Source organism: Lissotriton vulgaris, chromosome 2_2 (genome assembly GCF_964263255.1).
Source record: "Lissotriton vulgaris chromosome 2_2, aLisVul1.2, whole genome shotgun sequence".
Lineage (NCBI taxonomy): Eukaryota > Metazoa > Chordata > Amphibia > Caudata > Salamandridae > Lissotriton > Lissotriton vulgaris.
The window spans coordinates 192,565,025-192,585,029 of NC_141688.1; the positions used below are offsets into that span (position 1 = coordinate 192,565,025).

Sequence of the window (20,005 nt, forward strand, 5' to 3'; positions counted from 1 at the left end):
TGTAGGGTGGAATGTGCAATGTCTTTTCTGTCTGTCATCACCAGGAAAAAACGTGGCTGCAAGGGATGAAAGAAAACATTGACTTCCACACCCTGGGTGAAAATTGCAAGAGTGTAGAGGTCGTTAATTTTTGTTTTTCCAGAAACAAACTCCCGCTTTAGTTGTTTGTTGCTGAAACTCAACAAATTTGGAAAGGTTTGGTTAACGGAAGTCAGAATAGATGGCGGACGACCACGAAACGTCCGGTACATCTAAATTTGGCAGACAATGGTCCATCAGGGTGACGGCGGCAATGTCCTTGGAGAACTATCCATCAAACCATAACCAGGCCCCAAGACTTAATCCAGACCAAGAGAGCCCTGAAGACCCCCCACCCCTTCAAAATCTGCTTATAAAGAAACTGACTCCCCTCTTTCACATCCCCCACCCATTTCTACGCTTCAGCCATCAAGTCTACACTACACTACACTACTATTTATACACATAGAGTGCTCAACAGCTCACACTGCGAGGGACACAGTCTGTAATATAAAAAGAGCCATCAGTGAGCTCGAAAGATTCACATTGAAAAAAAGATATAAATAAATGTCACAAACCAATGCACGGATCAAATTCATAGAATATGTATTCATAGACATATTACATAGTCGATAATTTGATAACATCCTCTATCTGCATCCATGTCTCACTAATAGCGCATTTACTTGTATATATGAAGCATGTTTCTTTTACTTTGGATGCCAGGAAAGATACCTTGATTAAACTAGCTAATATATTTTAAAATTAGACTCCCTCTCTTACGAGAGCCAAGGGCGATTCATCTTTGAATAATTCTAACAACTAACGAACTGGACCACCAGGAAATAAGCAATGTAGAAGTTTCCCCTTCATAGGGTCCAATATCTCAGCAGGGCTTTGCCTCTGTCCTGCCTCTTACCGTACTGTAAATAGCCATTTTACGTGTACTGATGAGTTATCTCAGGGCTGTGGTCAAAAGTCACCTACGTAGGCTGAGTACTGAGGATTGACACATAGAGACAGCTCACTCTGTATCCTTATTGACCATTAGGTGTGTCTCAGTCACAATATTGGAATCCACCCACATTTCTTGCATGGGTTTTCTCAAAATAGAACAGATTTTTGAAGATGACCCGGGCAAATCTTACATCAGCTCTGGTGTGAGCATTCACAGAATCAGTTTTTGTAACAAGGTGAACCGATGCCATGTGGCAGCCTCGCAGAACTGCAGCACTGAAATATTGAAAGTAAGGGCAGTAGATGCTTTTAACTATGGAGAATAAGCTCTGATCAATTGAGGGCAATTTAAAGGTGTAACAAAAATAAACAGTGTGTAACTGATGGCAAGTATCAAGCCCTTTTCTTGTTTTTTTTCCTCCTAGTTTTCATACGTGTTTGTAAGATAGGTCTCAACATTTGTCATGCTGTGACACTATATGAGGAGAGAGGATGGGGAGAGGATGTAGCCTAGGGCTAGAGCAGTCGACCTTGAAGCTGGGGAACCGGGTTCGAGTCTCGGTAACAACGCTCAACATCCTGTGATTCTGGACAAATCACTTACCCTCCCCATGCCTAACAAAAATGAATGTTTCCATTTGTAATGAAACTGGTGCTCATGTAAAGTGCTCTTATACCTGATATCCTCGGGTCTAGTTGGCGCTATATAAAACTCCGGAAAAACAAGCTTTGGAAATGCAATAGGCCTCGCATTAGAAAAGTTTGAGCTATTGGTCTTATAAATGATTTTTTTATGTGTTATTTTTTCAGTTAAATTACTAGCTTTGTCATGGCAATAGTTATAACTTTCGCAAATGTGACACCTATAGCATTTGTAATGCAACATGTTTTGTATTTACGTGACTTAGATGTATTGATATTACAAATAACAATGCTTTTAATTTTTTTAAATATTTAATACTTAATATTTTATTTAATTTGTAATGGCAATAGCTTACATTTTTGTAAATTCCTTTTGTGAAGATTATGTTCAGTGTTTTTTATTGTGACGAAAATCCAAGAACAGAAGTGAAATATTAACATCTTTTTGTGATTTGTAATAAAGCGTGAAAGCTTGAAAACAGCTTGAAACATTGAAAGAACATATTTGAACCAGTGATGCTGTGGTGGTGCTGAGTGATGCTGTGGTGGTGCGGAGTGATGCTGTGGTGGTGCGGAGTGATGCTGTGGTGGTGCTGAGTGGTGCTGTGGTGGTGCTGAGTGGGAGATGGGGAGAGGGAGAGAAAGGAGAGGAGGGAGAGGGTAAAGAGAGGGAGAGAGGAGAGAGAGGGGGAGAGAGGAGAGAGAGAGGGGGAGAGAGGATAGAGAGAGGAGAGAGAGAGGAGAGAGAGAGAGGAGAGAGAGAGGGGGAGAGAGACAGAGATGGGGAGAGGGGAAAGGGAGAGAGGGTAGAGGGAGAGAGGGAGGGTAAGAAGAGAGGGGGAGGACGAGAGCGAAGGACGGAGGGGAGAGAGAGGGGAGCGGGAGAGAGAGGAGAGCAGGCAGAGGGGGAGATGGGGAGAGGGAGAAAAAGGAGAGCAGGGGGAAGGTAAAGAGAGGGAGAGAGGAGAGAGAGGGGGAGAGAGGAGAGAGAGGGGGGAGAGATGAGAGAGCGACGGGGAGAGAGGAGAGGGAAGAGAGGGAAAGGGAGAGGGAAGTGAGGGAAAGGGAGAGAGGGAAAGGGAGAGAGGTTAGAGGGAGAGAGGGAGGGTAAGAAGAGAAGGGGAGGACGAGAACGAAGGACGGAGGGGAGAGAGAGGGGAGGGGGAGCGAGAGGAGAGCAGGCAGAGGGGGAGATGGGGAGAGGGAGAAAAAGGAAAGCTGGGGGAAGGTAAAGAGAGGGAGAGAGGAGAGAGGGGGGGGAGAGGAGAGAGAGAGGGAGAGGGTGAGGGTGAGAGAGGAGAGAGAGGGGGGAGAGAGAGAGGGGGAGAGAGGAGAGAGAGACAGAGACAGGGAGAGAGGAGAGGGAAGAGAGGCAAAGGGAGAGAGGGAGAGGGAAGTGGGGGAAACGGGAGAGAGGGAAAGGGAGAGAGGTTAGAGGGAGAGAGGGAGGGTAAGAAGAGAAGGGGAGGACGAGAGCGAAGGACGGAGGGGAGAGAGAGGGGAGGGGGAGAGAGAGGAGAGCAGGCAGAGGTCGATATGGACCTGGAGGAGATCGTACCACTTTATTTAGAAATCAAAAGGGAATCTGCCATTAGTGTGTATGAACTATTTTCCTATTCACCCACAATTAAAACAACCAAGAGGAGGAACTCCTGAGAGTATCTGAGGACAATCTTAGTTTTGGGCACATAAGCTGCCATCTTTTTCTTTGCAGACAACACCATCATCGTTTGAAGGATGATGATCAGACAGGAATACGTAAGGACTAACTAATAATGCCCTAAAATCCAAGATTTTCCCAGTTAGCCCTAGAAACATTAAGGACATCAGATTTGTTGGAACCATTCACAAATGGGTTAGCTTATTGTCTGATTTGGTGGTTACCTGTAATGAAAACTTGAACTGACGGTATTATCGGTCCAAATAGCTACCAATCTGGCCATAGTGAATGGTGGTATACTGAAACCTTGCCAGAATGTAGGGTGTGGAATTTGTACCTAAGCTCAAAATATATGTTGCAAGGACAACTGCTGTAACATTAGATGTGGTGGGACACTCCCAAAACAGAGAAAAGGTTTTTGCTCCGAATGTTGGCATCGCCTCAATCGAGCTCAAATTGTGTTGTCTAGCAGGAGGCTGGGGTCCACTTCCTGGACGACAGGATTAAATGTGCACCCCAAAGATTATGATTTTCAGTTTGGAATAAATCACAGTCCAAACTTACCACAACGTCCTTGGTGAAATGCCAAACACGGAAACTGCTTGTGGCATTCCTTGGATAAAATACGTATAGATGTAATTTGTAAAGATGGGGCGGCACGTAGTATGCAGCCATCTAAAAAAATATCTTCCTACACAAGAAGTAATTTGAAGACATGCTTTACTCCCTTGCCTAATAGCAACAGGCACTTAATCAGCTACAAAAACCAAGACGGTGGACATTACCGTTAAAAGCTGGATAAGAAGGCAGCCTTATTTGCACCGGGTCTTTAGAAGAAAAGGTTTATTGCTCCGATTTAGAGTGTACCTAGTAATAGAAATGCTACGTTTTCCCAAGGACAGTGCTGAAGTGAAAAGCGGACTTCTGTGCCCATGTAATGGGGCCTCTGTACAGACATGCATGCATGTTTTTTCTGTGCTTTCTTGAAAGGACCTTGGAGCACATTTATTATTTAGGCCGTATTACGAACAGTGGGTCACTTAATGTATGCATGCCTTTATAATAAACCTACTGGTGCAGAAAAAAATAAAAATGTAAACGCTCGGCAGGAAAGGCTTGCAGCCGCGAAAAGAAAGTAAAAAAAACGTGGCCGCGAAATGAAAGCCTTTGATGCAGCAGGGTGGCGGAGCGGATACCTTTGAAGAGCTGCTGCTGGCGGCACCATGCTGGGTAACAGATGGCTGGCTTTGATGTGCACTCGCTTTTTAGGTCAATGCGCTTGCGCATTGACCTAAAAAGCGCACGGGCACAGCATCAAATCGCCAGTTTGGTTAAACTCTGGTTAAGCCCCTATATGTCTCGACCTCTGAATGCGCAAGCGCATTGCAGAGGTCGAGCCCTAAAAATGAGTAATTAATGTTTCCATTACTGACATCCTCGGGTCTAGTTGACGCTATATAAAACTCCGGAAAAAAAATGAGTAGTTAATGTTTCCATTACTGACATTGTTTTTCTTACACGTTGGTCTTTAAAAAAATAAATATTGTCTTTCCCATCAAGGCTGGACCTTGACATTCTAATTGGTCCTGGTACTCCAGTAAGAGGGGTCAGCCCAGCACTATTACAGAGGTGAGAGAACCACAAATGCATAGAATAATAAGCAAGGACTGACAGGGTGGCCTAGAGTTCAATGTGGGAAGGCAGGTTACAACTAATAGGAAATAAAAGAGATATTGTGGTAACTACCAAGGCTGGAACAAAGAACAAGGAAGAAAAAACAGACTATCCAGTCAAACTAAAAGCAAGATAGTACCCTACCTATCAACGTTATGTACCTGGAAGACTGTGGTTGTACCATTTACATCAAACGTTTTGTTATCTTGATTATTCTTATCACAATTAAATATTGAAAGAAATCTAAAGAAATAAACTATAATGCTTCCTTGTAACTAGGTTTGATAACTGTAATCTCAGCCAGAGTGACGTTCAACCAGAGTGGGATTCCGCAGTTTTTCATAAACCCGCTGTAGTCCGGCTCCTGATATTTTCCACTGGTTCAGAGGTTTTGTCCTGTCGGTTATACTTTCTATTCATGTTTGCTGTTGATACCTTTGTATACAATGCAAAGTGACAACATTCGAATCCTAATTCTGTATTTCCATTTGAATAGATGTACAGCATAAAGTTTGTCAATTGCTATATTATAAAATACTTATCAACTGGGCATGAGGTAAAGACAATGAAAACTATTGCATACAATAGTAAACTGTATGGAGGCAAATGTATAACTTGAGTGTGCACGTGTACCACAACCTCCCAACCGTTGGAAGATACACTTACCCTAGAGCCAAGGAGGGCACAACACACACTAGGCCTTCAGCTGGCACAGTGTGCAATCATGTAATAATGCACCACCTTCAATCTTTCAGCCAAATACCCTTCTCGTGGAATTAGAGGATGCACTTGAGGACGTGTTCCACCCTGCAAAGGGGCGTTAGGGCTTGGAAAGGCTCTTGGTAAAACCACAGAACAGTTATGTTACATATAGCAAATGAAAAGAGAACCCAGAAAGACATCTCAGGACACACTTCATTCAAAGTCTGGAAGGTGAGAAAGAGTATTGAATATCCCAGGACGCTATCAACAAAACAAGAATATTACTCACATGGTACTACACTACAAACTGTTTCACTTCCAGCTTATTGAACAATTGAAGAAGTAAGCATCAGAAAAGCTGTAAGGTCAAGAGGTGGAGATGACAATTCTTATCCAACGTTGTACTTTAGTAGCTCTTCAACTTTGGAAGTTCTTGGGTGATGCAGCAGTCCAGACTGAATTGAACCAAAGGTGCTCATCTAAGGAGTTGCTTTCCAACCAGAGGGAACACAGTTTTTAAAAATAGAGGCCATTTCGACGAGCATCAGGTAAGGCCCATCTACTCGGCTTCCTACTGAGGAGAGCTCAGTGGCACAGCGAGGCCCATTATAGGCAGACTTCACAACAACCACGGGAGTAGCAGCTGAACACTGCAGAAGCGAACCAAAGCGAGAACAGCAAAACACATCATCTCCTTAAATACTGTTGACATAAAACTGACATTCTTTTTTTAAGGTGGCTTATCCATGGGATTATAACACGTTTGCCTGCCCTAAGGAATATTTTTCTTATCTTATTGAGGAAGGCAGATCTTAAGATTCCAGGACTTTCAGGCGAGAGCGTGCTAAAAGTATGACTTAAGGGCTTGACAGAGTTGAAAGGTATCTTAAAAAAACATTTAATACACCCTTGAAGATTTTGGGAGCGATATTGTTTTCTTTAATACTTTAAAATATCAAAGCGTGTAATGAAGGGGAAATACTTTAATTTTAAATTGTGAAAAGCAACATCAAACAAAGAGTCTTTCTGATGGACATGCAAAGCGTATAATTGCTGCAAATATTACGGGCGGTTGATCCAGAAAAATGTTTTTAAATGTAGGAAACCTACATGGTGTAGGTTTCTTCCCAACTGTTTGTGCAGATTTCTGATTTTAGAAGGGATTAAAATAAATCTACAAAAAGGTATGTAAATCAATGCAAATCATACACTGCGAAACACAATCCTCTATATAAGATGGAATACAAACGAGTCAGAGTGGTGGAAATGCATATTAACACAAAACTTTTTCCACCCGGGACAACCTTTATGTGACATGTCCATGAAGGAAGGATTGAGGTGTCTGGAAGTTTTTTTTTACTCCCATTACACATTCTTACCAGTTTGTTTTGTTTGTTTATTAGAGGGTGAAAACAGAGCAGACCACACTGGGAAAGAATACGGAATAAACAAATATCTTTGTGGCTGATCGCGCCTGCCACAGTCATACCCACCTCAACGTCACTATACTTTCATCTATCCCTTTTAATGCCTATGTTCCAATCTTGCTCTCGCTCCCCCCAACTGATCCTCCGCTCACACAATTCAACAGGTTAAGTACTTTTTCAGTCTGTCGCCCACTGAAGGTATGAAATCTGTAATTTTGAAATGATCTTTCTACGTGCTTTTCTTCATTGTAAATGCATATCATAATTGCAATTTCCTTATTCCACTTGGTAGCCCTGATAATGCCTCTAATGTTGCTGACCAAAGCACAAGATGTAGCCCTTAAATTGTTTCCAAAAGGAGGATTGTCATGAGGATTATTTCTGGACATTATTATGGTTGGGAAGCCTTTTTTTTTGCAAAAGATGCATATTTGTTAATCAACTTTTGCTCCCTCTGTTTCACAACTTCATAAAACTAGCAGAACTAATATTGACTGATATATCAATTAATATGCAGCAGGATTTAGGTTAAAATTAGCTTGCCTCGTAGACAGTTTCCTCCCATCTATGCGATGCATAGCTCTTTTGAGTGGACTTAGTTCAGATTTCAAATCAATTCCCTCTGAAAACAACAGTGGTAAAACCAAGTCGGGCAAGTGTGTACCGTTTGTGTCACTTACCTTTCTCGCTGATTACTGCTGGGTGACTGATGGGTTTCGATTTGTCGTAGTTGTTGAAGCTTTGACTGCGCCTGTTGTTGGCACCGAGGACCCCACGCGTCTTGGACTCGCTGCCTGCAGCGGAGACCCTTGTGGTGGGACCAGGAAGCCTAGAATAACCAAACACAGAAGATGTAGAACGCGAAACAATTGGCCCAAATGATTAAAAAAACATGCAGTCATGCCACAACACTCCTACAACCCCTCAGTGTTTTTGAAGCCATGAGGCTTCATCAGGTCCAGGTTGCAGTCGCTCACTCTTCATTCTAGAACATGCACGACTTGAACCCAGTAGTGCGGCTTCAATGCACAAGGGCAACATTGGAAAGGTTGACGTGTTCCACCAGGAATTTAAATGTACATTTACGTGAACGCCGGGCCATCTCCTCAAGCCAAGCCACACTTGTATGACAGCACTCACCAAAAACTAATACCTAACATGCGCCTGCCACAAATTAAATGAGGCGGCAAAAATCAATTAAACAGTAAGAGGACCAAGATAATGACCATAAAGGCTTTCAGAAATGCTCTACCTGTTCCTGATCCTGAAGGAGTTTTACTGTGAGGCCTCCAGCTTTACATTCACTCACTCAGAGTTGTGAGCTATGCTCCTCTGTGCTTACTAGGAAAACTAGAAAGAATGTAGTCCCTAAGCAAAAGAGGAAGCAGACAAGTCCTGGGGCAATGCTCCAAAGCCCACACAAAGTACATACAACAGATCTTCCAGACAGAGCAAGCGCTGTCCAGGCTCGACCTAAAAAACGAACAGGTACAGAGTGATAAAAATCATGCAAGGGTAGGATGGTGACTGACCTCTTAATACATGTCAACACTTGTGCTGTTGAACGACACTATTTATTCCTGAGCTCTGCGAAAGTATTGTAAGAAATATTATGGTGTTGCCATTCCAGTCTGTAGATTTGTGTTCATCATCTCATAATTGTAGTTAATCCACAACAAATCTCCACTAGCCCTTTTCAATGGTGGAACTGCGGCAAAAAGTTGTTAAAACCTGTAAGTTTGCGTTCCTTCTCCTAGTTTTGAAAGTGTGTTTACCCTGCAGTGTATTTTAAATCCACACCTGAAGCAGATTTATAGACAGAAATTCTTACATACTTTCAGATATTGTTACGCGGTAAACACCATCTATGATTTGAAAAATCAGACCATTCCCCATTCAGTGACTGAGAAAGGAGGGGTTTGCCCTCGTAAATGAACGAATCTGCTTGTCGGAGACCTGGGTCCAAAACTAAATGTGTGAATCAAGCCTGAAGTGTAGGATTTCGACAAGATTAACTTAGGCCTTAATTACCCAGATCTAGTTGCTCTTATTGACCATATGGAGAATGTAAGGCTGAATGGGCCCTGGCAGGAATCGAACCGGGGACATGTTGATGGCACCCAGTTTTCTGCAGGGGATGCCCCGAGCTCTCTTGCTGCTCAAGTATTGACCCATCTCATATGAAACGCCAGTCTAACTAAACCACAGTAAAGGCACCTTTAGCATAATTCCGTGTTTGCTGCAGTAATGCAGATAGTTTGTATTTACTTTCATTTTGTGTTAAGGAAAACAAGGCGATGTTTTGGAACCCTGATGGAACATCATGAGCAGACAGAGAGAGGGAAGGGATCTAAACGACACACATCGGGCCTGATCCAGAAACTCGTGGCAGTGAAAGTCAAGAGTTTGCTACAGGGATTTTATTTCTTTTTTAGAAGCAAATTACTGACTTTTATGGATTTGAGAAAGGATCCCAGGGGGGCCCAAGCAGACCAAAGACAGGTGTAGATTTTCGGGAGTACTCCGAAGTCAAATATGAGCACAAAGAAATCCCAGCAGGTGGAAAAGATTTGAATGTGCAAACCTGAAGGTAATGAACAATGTACATTTGAGTAGTTAAGGATTTTTTGTTTTGTTTTATTTTCATCTGCGGGGAGTTCTTTTCTCCTACACCCCAATATAAGATGCGAGTGGTTCACCCCATTGCCATCCTGGAAAGGCTCTTACAGCAGCACATCTGCATGTGGTTCACAGTTAGGAAACTACCGGCAAGAGTGACATGAATAGCCAGGAGAAATGTGCCCAAGAACACACATTGTGTTCAAGTGGTGAAGTGGCATCTGAAATCAGGTGTTCAGAGCTTGCAGTCAGTTATGTAACTAGCAGAACACAACGCCCACCATCAGTACACCTCCATCCATACAGCACGTAAAGCACGATCAACATAATGTTCAATGTTAAGTGTTACCAGTTATTGCTGGGTTAATAGAAAGGTACAAGGAGATGTCCACAGAGCAACACACGAGCATGCAAAGACCAGACCAAAGAGGCCTCCAAAACGGATGTTCAAGCCAAACCGAACTAAAGTCATATTAAACTTTTCAGACCCAAACAAGGTATATATATATCCAAAGGGGGCAGGTGTACTCTCTCACCCATCTAAAGTGTAACTCGAAGGTGTAGACCCGAAAACAACATATATTTACAATGGAACAGGTCAACGTAGACATATCCAAACCGGATTCATTCTATCTGTGGGCAGGGGACTTGCCTTGACCCCCAATCCACAGCGGCACGCAATACAGGTCTGTATTGAGGTAGGCATTTACTACAACTTCAACAAAATGAATCTAAACCAGGACACAACATGCGTCCAAATGGGGACCTAACTTGTCTTCTGACCCAACAGGGATATACTACACCCAAATGCAACATGGATGCCTACATGGCACAACACAGCTTCGACAATATTGTACACAAAGTCTTTTGCTACACAGGCCCCTAAGGGGGACGGTCTTCTCTTCAACAACAAGTATATCTGACCTGAACACAACATGGGCCCTAAGCAACAACACAACTACTAACCATCACACTCCTGCAAGTGTGACAATTCAGAATATTTCAGACCTCCAAAGCTATAAGAGTGGCTTGGGCGGCAGGTATTAGTAATTTTTAATGCATTTCGAATTAATAATGTAAATTTTTTTTTTTTTTTTTTAGAGTTTTATATAGTGCGAACTAGACCCGAGGCATCAGAGCGCTTTACATAAGCACCAGTTTCGTTACAGATGGACACATTCCTTTTTGTTGGGCATGGGGAGATTAACTGATTTGCCCAGAATTACAGGATGTTGAGCATCGTTGCCGAGACTCGAACCCGGTTCCTGGCTTCGAGGTCGACCGCTCTAGCCATAAGGCTACATCCTCTCTCCTAACTGTTGTTATGGTCATCTATAAAATTAGCTAGAGAGCGCCACCTTGTGGCAAACTGTCACAAGCACCAGTGCTGACAATTAAGCGCTAGTGTCAAGCACAGGAAACCACCAGCTCAAATTAAGCACTGACCCTTTACTGTTCTCAAGATCTCATGAAAACATAATATTTGATCTATTTTATTCCTTGACAAGAGAAAATAGTCTCAGTCAATCGAACTCAAAAGAAGTCTAAAGGCACAGGGTAACACAAAGTACACAAGAACCAGTCAATCCAATGTTCACAACATCCAGTGGCCCATGAAAGTGCCGCACAATGAAGCACTAAAGCAATTCTTGGTGTTGAGGGATACTGGAGCGAGGATGAGACCGCTCAGCTGCTTCAGGTAATGTCGTCCGATGGACAAGACACAAGCAGTAAAAAAAGGTCTACAGCTCAGTAGGTTAACACATTTTCTATGCGTACGTGACCAAAGGTTACAGATTTGCGAATCGGTGGGTTTCCCTGGACCATCATCCTTCCCGGCACGATAGCATAAGCACCAGTGAGTTGTGCAGAAAAATATCTGATATCAGAACTTCGTTGTAATAATTCACTATTTTAAGCATCTCACATGTTCTATGTCTCAGGTACAGAATGCACATTCTATCTCAAAAAACTCTAATCTTGTTGTCTGTCATCCTAAATCTTAAAGGCCCAGAAAGTACAAAAGAGTGATAGGACTAGCTTAGCTCTAGGGTTCAAAATGTTTTAAATGTAAGCTCAGCTTTTCAACCTTAGTAAAAATCAGAGGTCGAAATGGGTAGGATCTATAGGGAACGGCGTTCCCAAGCAGAAGAACATTTTCCTGCATGGTTAATATCACCTTAAGTTCCCAATGGCTGAGAGGGAAAGAAGGCAAAGCGCGAGGAGGGACAGACAGCTAAACAAGACAGCCTGCAAGAAATGTAAATGTGTGCAATTGATTAATCCACAAATGTAAAGACTGTACGGGAACCAGTGTAATAATCACAGTGTTCACTGTCCGGCGAGACCTCACAGCGCTATAAATACATCCCTATTCCTCTGTGCACAAACCAGGATTCAATTCACTGGCCCTGGTTACTAGACAGACAATAGCAGTGATTGCGTCAGCCAGTTACCAGTAGGTGAACGGCCACCTAGTAATTACAGATTCTTTTGCTATTTTTTGCACAGGCTGACCCGCCCCACCATCACTGACTCCGTCCCACCATCACTGACCCCGCCCCATCATCACTGACCCCGCCCCACCATCACTGACCCCGCCCCACCATCACTGACCCCGCCCCACCATCACTGACTCAGCCCCACCATCACTGACCCCGCCCCACCATCACTGACCCCGTCCCATCATCACTGACCCCGCCCCACCATCACTGACCCCGCCCCACCATCACTGACCCCGCCCCATCATCATTGACTCCGCCCCACCATCACTGGCCCCGCCCCACCATCACTGACCCCACCCCATCATCACTGACCCCGCCCCACCATCACTGGCCCCGCCCCACCATCACTGGCCCCGCCCCACCATCACTGACCGCGCCTCATCAGCACTGACCCCGCCCTACCATCACTGACCCCCCATCATCACTGACCCCACCCCACCATCACTGACCCTGCCTCACCATCACTGACCCCGCCCCACCATCACTGACCCCTCCCCACCATCACTGACCCCGCCCCATCATCACTGACCCCGCCCCACCATCACTGACTCTGCCCCACCATCACTGACCCCGCCCCACCATCACTGACCCCGCCCCACAATCACTGACCCCGCCCCACAATCACTGACCCCGCCTCATCATCACTAACTCAAGCCCCACCATCACTGACCCCTCCCCACCATCACTGACCCCACCCCAACATCACTGACCCCGCCCCACCATCACTGACCCTGCCCCATCATCATCGACTCTGTCCCACCATCACTGACCCTGCCTCACCATCACTGACCCCGTCCCACCATCACTGACCCCGTCCCACCATCACTGACCCTGCCCCACCATCACTGACCCCGCCCCACCATCACTGACCCCGCCCCATCATCACTGACCCCGCCCCACCATCACTGACCCCGCCCCACCATCACTGACCCCGCCACATCATCATCGACTCCGTCCCACCATCACTGACCCTGCCCCACCATCACTGACCCCGTCCCACCATCACTGACCCTGCCCCACCATCACTGACCCCGCCCCACCATCACTGACCCCGCCCCATCATCACTGACCCTGCCCCACCATCACTGACCCCGCCCCCCCATCACTGACCCTGCCCCACCATCACTGACCCCGCCCCACCATCACTGACCCCACCCCCACCATCACTGACCCCGCCCCCCATCACTGACCCTGCCCCACCATCACTGACCCCGCCCCACCATCACTGACCCTGCCCCACCATCACTGACCCCGCCCCACCATCACTGACCCCGCCCTATCATCACTGACCCTGCCCCACCATCACTGACCCCGCCCCCCCATCACTGACCCTGCCCCACCATCACTGACCCCGCCCCACCATCACTGACCCCACCCCCACCATCACTGACCCCGCCCCCCATCACTGACCCTGCCCCACCATCACTGACCCCGCCCCACCATCACTGACCCCGCCCCACCATCACTGACCCCACCCCATCATCACTGACCCTGCCCCACCATCACTGACCCCTCCCCACCATCACGGACTCAAGCCCCACCATCACTGACCGCGCCCCAACATCACTGACACCGCCCCATCACTGACCCCGCCCATCACTGACCCCACCCCACCATCACTGAAACCGCCTCATCATCACTGACCCTGCCTCACCATCACTGACCCCGCCCCACCATCACTGACCTACGCCCACCATCACTGACCTACGCCCCACCATCACTGACCTACGCCCCACCATCACTGACCTACGCCACATCATCACTGACCCCGCCCCAACATCACTGACCTACGCCCCACCATCACTGACCTACGCCGCATCATCACTGACCCCGCCCCACCATCACTTACCCCGTCCCACCATCCCTGACCCCACATCATCATCACTGACCCTGCCCCACCATCACTGACCCCGCCCCACCATCACTGACCCCGCCCCACCATCACTGACCCCACCCCATCATCACTGACCCTGCCCCACCATCACTGACCCCTCCCCACCATCACTGACCCTTCCCCACCATCACTGACCCTGCCCCACAATCACTGACCCTGCCCCGCAATCACTTACCCCGCCCCACCATCACTGACTTAGCCCCACCATCAATGACCCCGCCAAACCATCACTGACCCCACCTCACCATCACTTACCCCGCCCCACAATCACTGACCCCGCCCCACCATCACTGACCCCGCCCCACCATCACTGACCCCGCTCCACCATCACTGACCCCGCCCCACCATCACTGACCCTGCCCCACCATCACTGACTCAGCCCCACCATCACTGACTCAGCCCCACCATCACTGACTCAGCCCCACCATCACTGACCCCGCCCCACCATCACTGACCCCGCCCCACCATCACTGACCCCGCCCCACCATCACTGACCGCGCCCACCATCACTGACCGCGCTTCACCATCAGTGACCTACGCCCCACCATTACTGACATACGCCCCACCATCACTGACCCCGCCCCACCATCACTGACCCCGCCCCATCATCACTGACCCCGCCCCATCATCACTGACCCCGCCCCACCATCACTGACCCCGCCCCATCATCACTGACCCCGCCCCACCATCACTGACCCCGCCCCACCATCACTGACCCCGCCCCATCATCACTGACCACGCCCCACCATCACTGACCCCGCCCCACCATCACTGACCCCACCTCACCATCACTGACCCCGCTTCACCATCACTGACTCAAGCCCCACCATCACTGACCGCGCCCCAACATCACTGACACCGCCCCATCACTGACCCCGCCCATCACTGACCCCACCCCACCATCACTGACCCCGCTCCACCATCACTGACCCCGCCCCACCATCACTGACCCCGCCCCACCATCACTGACCTACGCCCACCATCACTGACCTACGCCCCACCATCACTGACCTACGCCCCACCATCACTGACCCCGCCCCACCATCACTGACCTACGCCCACCATCACTGACCTACGCCCCACCATCACTGACCTACGCCCCACCATCACTGACCTACGCCCCACCATCACTGACCTACGCCGCATCATCACTGACCCCGCCCCAACATCACTGACCTACGCCCCACCATCACTGACCTACGCCGCATCATCACTGACCCCGCCCCACCATCACTTACCCCGTCCCACCATCCCTGACCCCACATCATCATCACTGACCTACGCCCCACCATCACTGACCTACGCCCCACCATCACTGACCCCGCTCCACAATCACTGACCCCTGACCCTGCCTCACCATCACTGACCCCGCCCCACCATCACTGACATACGCCCCACCATCACTGACCTACGCCCCATCATCACTGACCCCGACCCTGCCCCTCTGTTCTCAGGGTCCCAGATCTATACTTTTTATGCCCTTCCTCCACTGGTATGGGTAGGTTAAGTGCTGCTCTGGTCCCTTCCTCCACTGGTATGGTTGTTTAAAGTGCTGCTCTGGTCCCTTCCTCCATTGTTATGGGTGGGTAAAGTGCTGCTCTGGTCCCTTCCTCCACTGGTATGGGTGGGTAAAGTGCTGCTCTGGTCCCTTCCTCCACTGGTATGGTTGGTTAAAGTGCTGCTCTGGTCCCTTCCTCCACTGTTATGGTTGGATAAAGTGCTGCTCTGGTCCCTTCCTCCACTGGTATGGTTGGGGAAAGTGCTGCTCTCGTCCCTTCCGCCACTGGTATGGCTGGTTAAAGTGCTGCTCTGGTCCCTTCCTCCACTGTTATGGGTGGGTAAAGTGCTGCTCTGGTCCCTTCCTCCACTGGTATGGGTGGGTAAAGTGCTGCTCTGGTCCCTTCCTCCACAGTTATGGGTAGATAAAGTGCTGCTCTGGTCCCTTCCTCCACTGGTATGGTTGGTTAAAGTGCTGCTATGGTCCCTTCCTCCACTGGTATGGTTGGTTAAAGTGCTGCTCTAGTCCCTTCCTCCACTGTTATGGGTGGATAAAGTGCCTCTCTGGTCCCTTCCTCCACTGGTATGGTTGGTTAAAGTGCTGCTCTGGTCCCTTCCTCCACTGGTATGGTTGGTTAAAGTGCAGCTCTGGTCCCTTCCTCCACTGGTATGGTTGGTTAAAGTGCAGCACTGGTCCCTTCCTCCACTGGTAAGGTTGGTTAAAGTGATGCTCTGGTCCCTTCCTCCACTGTTATGGGTGGGCAAAGTGCTGCTCTGGTCCCTTCCTCCACTGTTATGGGTGGGTAAAGTGCTGCTCTGGTCCCTTCCTTCGCTGGTATGGGTGGGTAAAGTGCTGCTCTGGTCCCTTCCTTCGCTGGTATGGGTGGGTAAAGTGCTGCTCTGGTCCCTTCCTCCACTGTTATGGGTGGGCAAAGTGCTGCTCTGGTCCCTTCCTCCACTGTTATGGGTGGGTAAAGTGCTGCTCTGGTCCCTTCCTTCGCTGGTATGGTTGGTTAAAGTGCTGCTCTGGCCCTTCCTCCACTGTTATGGGTGGGTAAAGTGCTGCTCTGGTCCCTTCCTTCGCTGGTATGGGTGGGTAAAGTGCTGCTCTGGTCCCTTCCTCCACTGGTATGGTTGGTTCAAGTGCTGCTATGGTCCCTTCCTCCACTGGTAGGGTTGGTTAAAGTGCTGCTCTGGTCCCTTCCTCCACTGTTATGCGTGGATAAAGTGCTGATCTGGTCCCTTCCTCCACTGGTATGGTTGGTTAAAGTGCAGCTCTGGTCCCTTCCTCCACTGGTATGGTTAGTTAAAGTGCTGCTCTGGTCCCTTCCTCCACTGTTATGGGTGGGCAAAGTGCTGCTCTGGTCCCTTCCTCCACTGGTATGGGTGGGTAAAGTGCTGCTCTGGTCCCTTCCTCCACTGGTATGGTTGGTTCAAGTGCTGCTATGGTCCCTTCCTCCACTGGTATGGTTGGTTAAAGTGCTGCTCTGGTCCCTTCCTCCACTGTTATGCGTGGATAAAGTGCTGCTTTGGTCCCTTCCTCCACTGGTATGGGTGGGTAAAGTGCTGCTCTGGTCCCTTCCTCCACTGGTATGGTTGGTTCAAGTGCTGCTATGGTCCCTTCCTCCACTGGTATGGTTGGTTAAAGAGCTGCTCTGGTCCCTTCCTCCACTGTTATGCGTGGATAAAGTGCTGCTCTAGTCCCTTCCTCCACTGGTATGGTTGGTTAAAGTGCAGCTCTGGTCCCTTCCTCCACTGGTATGGTTGGTTAAAGTGCTGCTCTGGTCCCTTCCTCCACTGTTATGGGTGGGCCAAGTGCTGCTCTGGTCCCTTCCTCCACTGGTATGGGTGGGTAAAGTGTTGCTCTGGTCCCTTCCTCCACTGTTATGCGTGGATAAAGTGCTGCTCTAGTCCCTTCCTCCACTGGTATGGTTGGTTAAAGTGCAGCTCTGGTCCCTTCCTCCACAGGTATGGTTGGTTAAAGTGCTGCTCTGGTCCCTTCCTCCACTGTTATGGGTGGGCAAAGTGCTGCTCTGGTCCCTTCCTCCACTGGTATGGGTGGGTAAAGTGCTGCTCTGGTCCCTTCCTCCACTGGTATGGTTGGTTCAAGTGCTGCTATGGTCCCTTCCTCCACTGGTATGGTTGGTTAAAGTGCTGCTCTGGTCCCTTCCTCCACTGTTATGCGTGGATAAAGTGCTGCTCTAGTCCCTTCCTCCACTGGTATGGTTGGTTAAAGTGCAGCTCTGGTCCCTTCCTCCACTGGTATGGTTGGTTAAAGTGCTGCTCTGGTCCCTTCCGCCACTGTTATGGGTGGGCAAAGTGCTGCTCTGGTCCCTTCCTCCACTGGTATGGGTGGGTAAAGTGCTGCTCTGGTCCCTTCCTCCACTGTTATGCGTGGATAAAGTGCTGCTCTGGTCCCTTCCTCCACTGGTATGGTTGGTTAAAGTGCAGCTCTGGTCCCTTCCTCCACAGGTATGGTTGGTTAAAGTGCTGCTCTGGTCCCTTCCTCCACTGTTATGGGTGGGCAAAGTGCTGCTCTGGTCCCTTCCTCCACTGGTATGGGTGGGTAAAGTGCTGCTCTGGTCCCTTCCTCCACTGGTATGGTTGGTTCAAGTGCTGCTATGGTCCCTTCCTCCACTGGTATGGTTGGTTAAAGTGCTGCTCTGGTCCCTTCCTCCACTGTTATGCGTGGATAAAGTGCTGCTCTAGTCCCTTCCTCCACTGGTATGGTTGGTTAAAGTGCTGCTCTGGTCCCTTCCTCCACTGGTATGGGTGGGTAAAGTGCTGCTTTGGTCCCTTCCTCCACTGGTATGGTTGGTTCAAGTGCTGCTATGGTCCCTTCCTCCACTGGTATGGTTGGTTCAAGTGCTGCTATGGTCCCTTCCTCCACTGGTATGGTTGGTTAAAGTGCTGCTCTGGTCCCTTCCTCCACTGTTATGCGTGGATAAAGTGCTGCTCTGGTCCCTTCCTCCACTGGTATGGTTGGTTAAAGTGCAGCTCTGGTCCCTTCCTCCACTGGTATGGTTGGTTAAAGTGCTGCTCAGGTCCCTTCCTCCACTGTTATGGGTGGGCAAAGTGCTGCTCTGGTCCCTTCCTCCACTGGTATGGGTGGGTAAAGTGCTGCTCTGGTCCCTTCCTCCACTGGTATTGGTGGGTAAAGTGCTGCTCTGGTCAGCTCCAGGACACTCTCCGCTTTGAATCTAACACTTCAAGCGTGCGTTGTTGGACTTCACACAATATTGTGCATTTTTCATGGGCAGGTGAGGAGGCCGGCCTTCCCAGAATGCCCCAGTACATAAGACTGTGGGTGTTTCCACCATCATTATGAAGTGCCAGGCAGGCAGGCAGCCAAGCTTGTTTTGTATACAGAAGCCCATTACAGCTCAAACAAAGCTGCGCCTTAGCAGACACATTCTTTGGGTCAAAGACAAAACATTTGCGCTCCACATTTATATGTGTCTGGGTGGCCCGCGGGTACGGCACGCACGCCGGACCCATTACTACAAGCAGTCGAGCTTGCCATCAAACCATGCCCTTCCTACACAAGGTGCAATCTTTACTGTTCTTGGTAGCAACGCTGATCCAGGCGAAACACCAGCAGAACTGGCCCAAGGTGGACAAGTAATGTAAATGTATAGGCATTTATATAGCGCACTACTTACCCGGAGGGTCCCAAGGCGCTTCGACCGCTGCGAAACCCTTCCTGGCTTCCCTGAGAGATGGTCCCTTAATGGGTATCTCCAGGGTGAGACCAGGCATCCCCGGCGGTCTGGTGGGGCCGTTAGTGAAGATGAGGCAAGCTAATGCCCAGAGTTGCCGAGTGTGATCGCTGATCAGAGTGGGCACCGAGGCGAGAGAATTATCAAGTCCATTGACCCTGGTCCAGAAACCTGCCGTGCCGGGAGTTCGACCCTGGTCCCGGGCCGTCCTCTGCTCTCGGGTCTGCCGTAGGCTGGCACCTGCACCACCTCCGCAGTGCCGACCGAGTGTTTCTGCAACCTCCTAGATTCAAGCAGTGGTGGCTGCTCTGCTAAGGCGCAGGAACGTCACCCCACTACTTTTTTGCAGTGACACAAACGGGAAATAAAATTATAATAACCTGAGTTATTATTTTATTTTCTCCTACTTCCGCCCGCTTTGTGTTAGGGGGCGTGGGCAGGGGAGGAGTGGTAACACCCTCTTAAAGTGCTCAGTGACTCCATAGCTGGCCCTCTCGGGCTCTTCAAAACAGTCTTGCACACTTGCATGGTCTCCATGCAGACTGCATTACAGCCTACATGGAGAATGCCGGACCCCGGGGGAAGCAAAGTCGCAGACTAGTCTTCCCCCGGGGTCATTCGCGCAGGGATAGGACACGCAGGGGAAAGGGGAGGAGTTTAGGTGGGGGGTATAAGGCACAGGGGAGGAAGGG

The 20,005-nt window shown here is 48.9% G+C and overlaps 1 protein-coding gene across 9 annotated transcripts in view; it reads right to left on the reverse strand.

Annotated features, from left to right (window-relative positions):
- Window positions 1-20,005, reverse strand: part of NAV2 (neuron navigator 2) — a 669,134-nt gene that overhangs the window by 331,753 nt on the left and 317,376 nt on the right. For all 9 annotated transcript variants that reach the window (XM_086959512.1, XM_086959519.1, XM_086959517.1 and 6 more), the window contains one exon: window positions 7,761-7,909. In XM_086959512.1, the coding sequence (XP_086815638.1) occupies window positions 7,761-7,909 (149 nt within the window). The remainder of the gene's footprint in view (window positions 1-7,760; window positions 7,910-20,005) is intronic.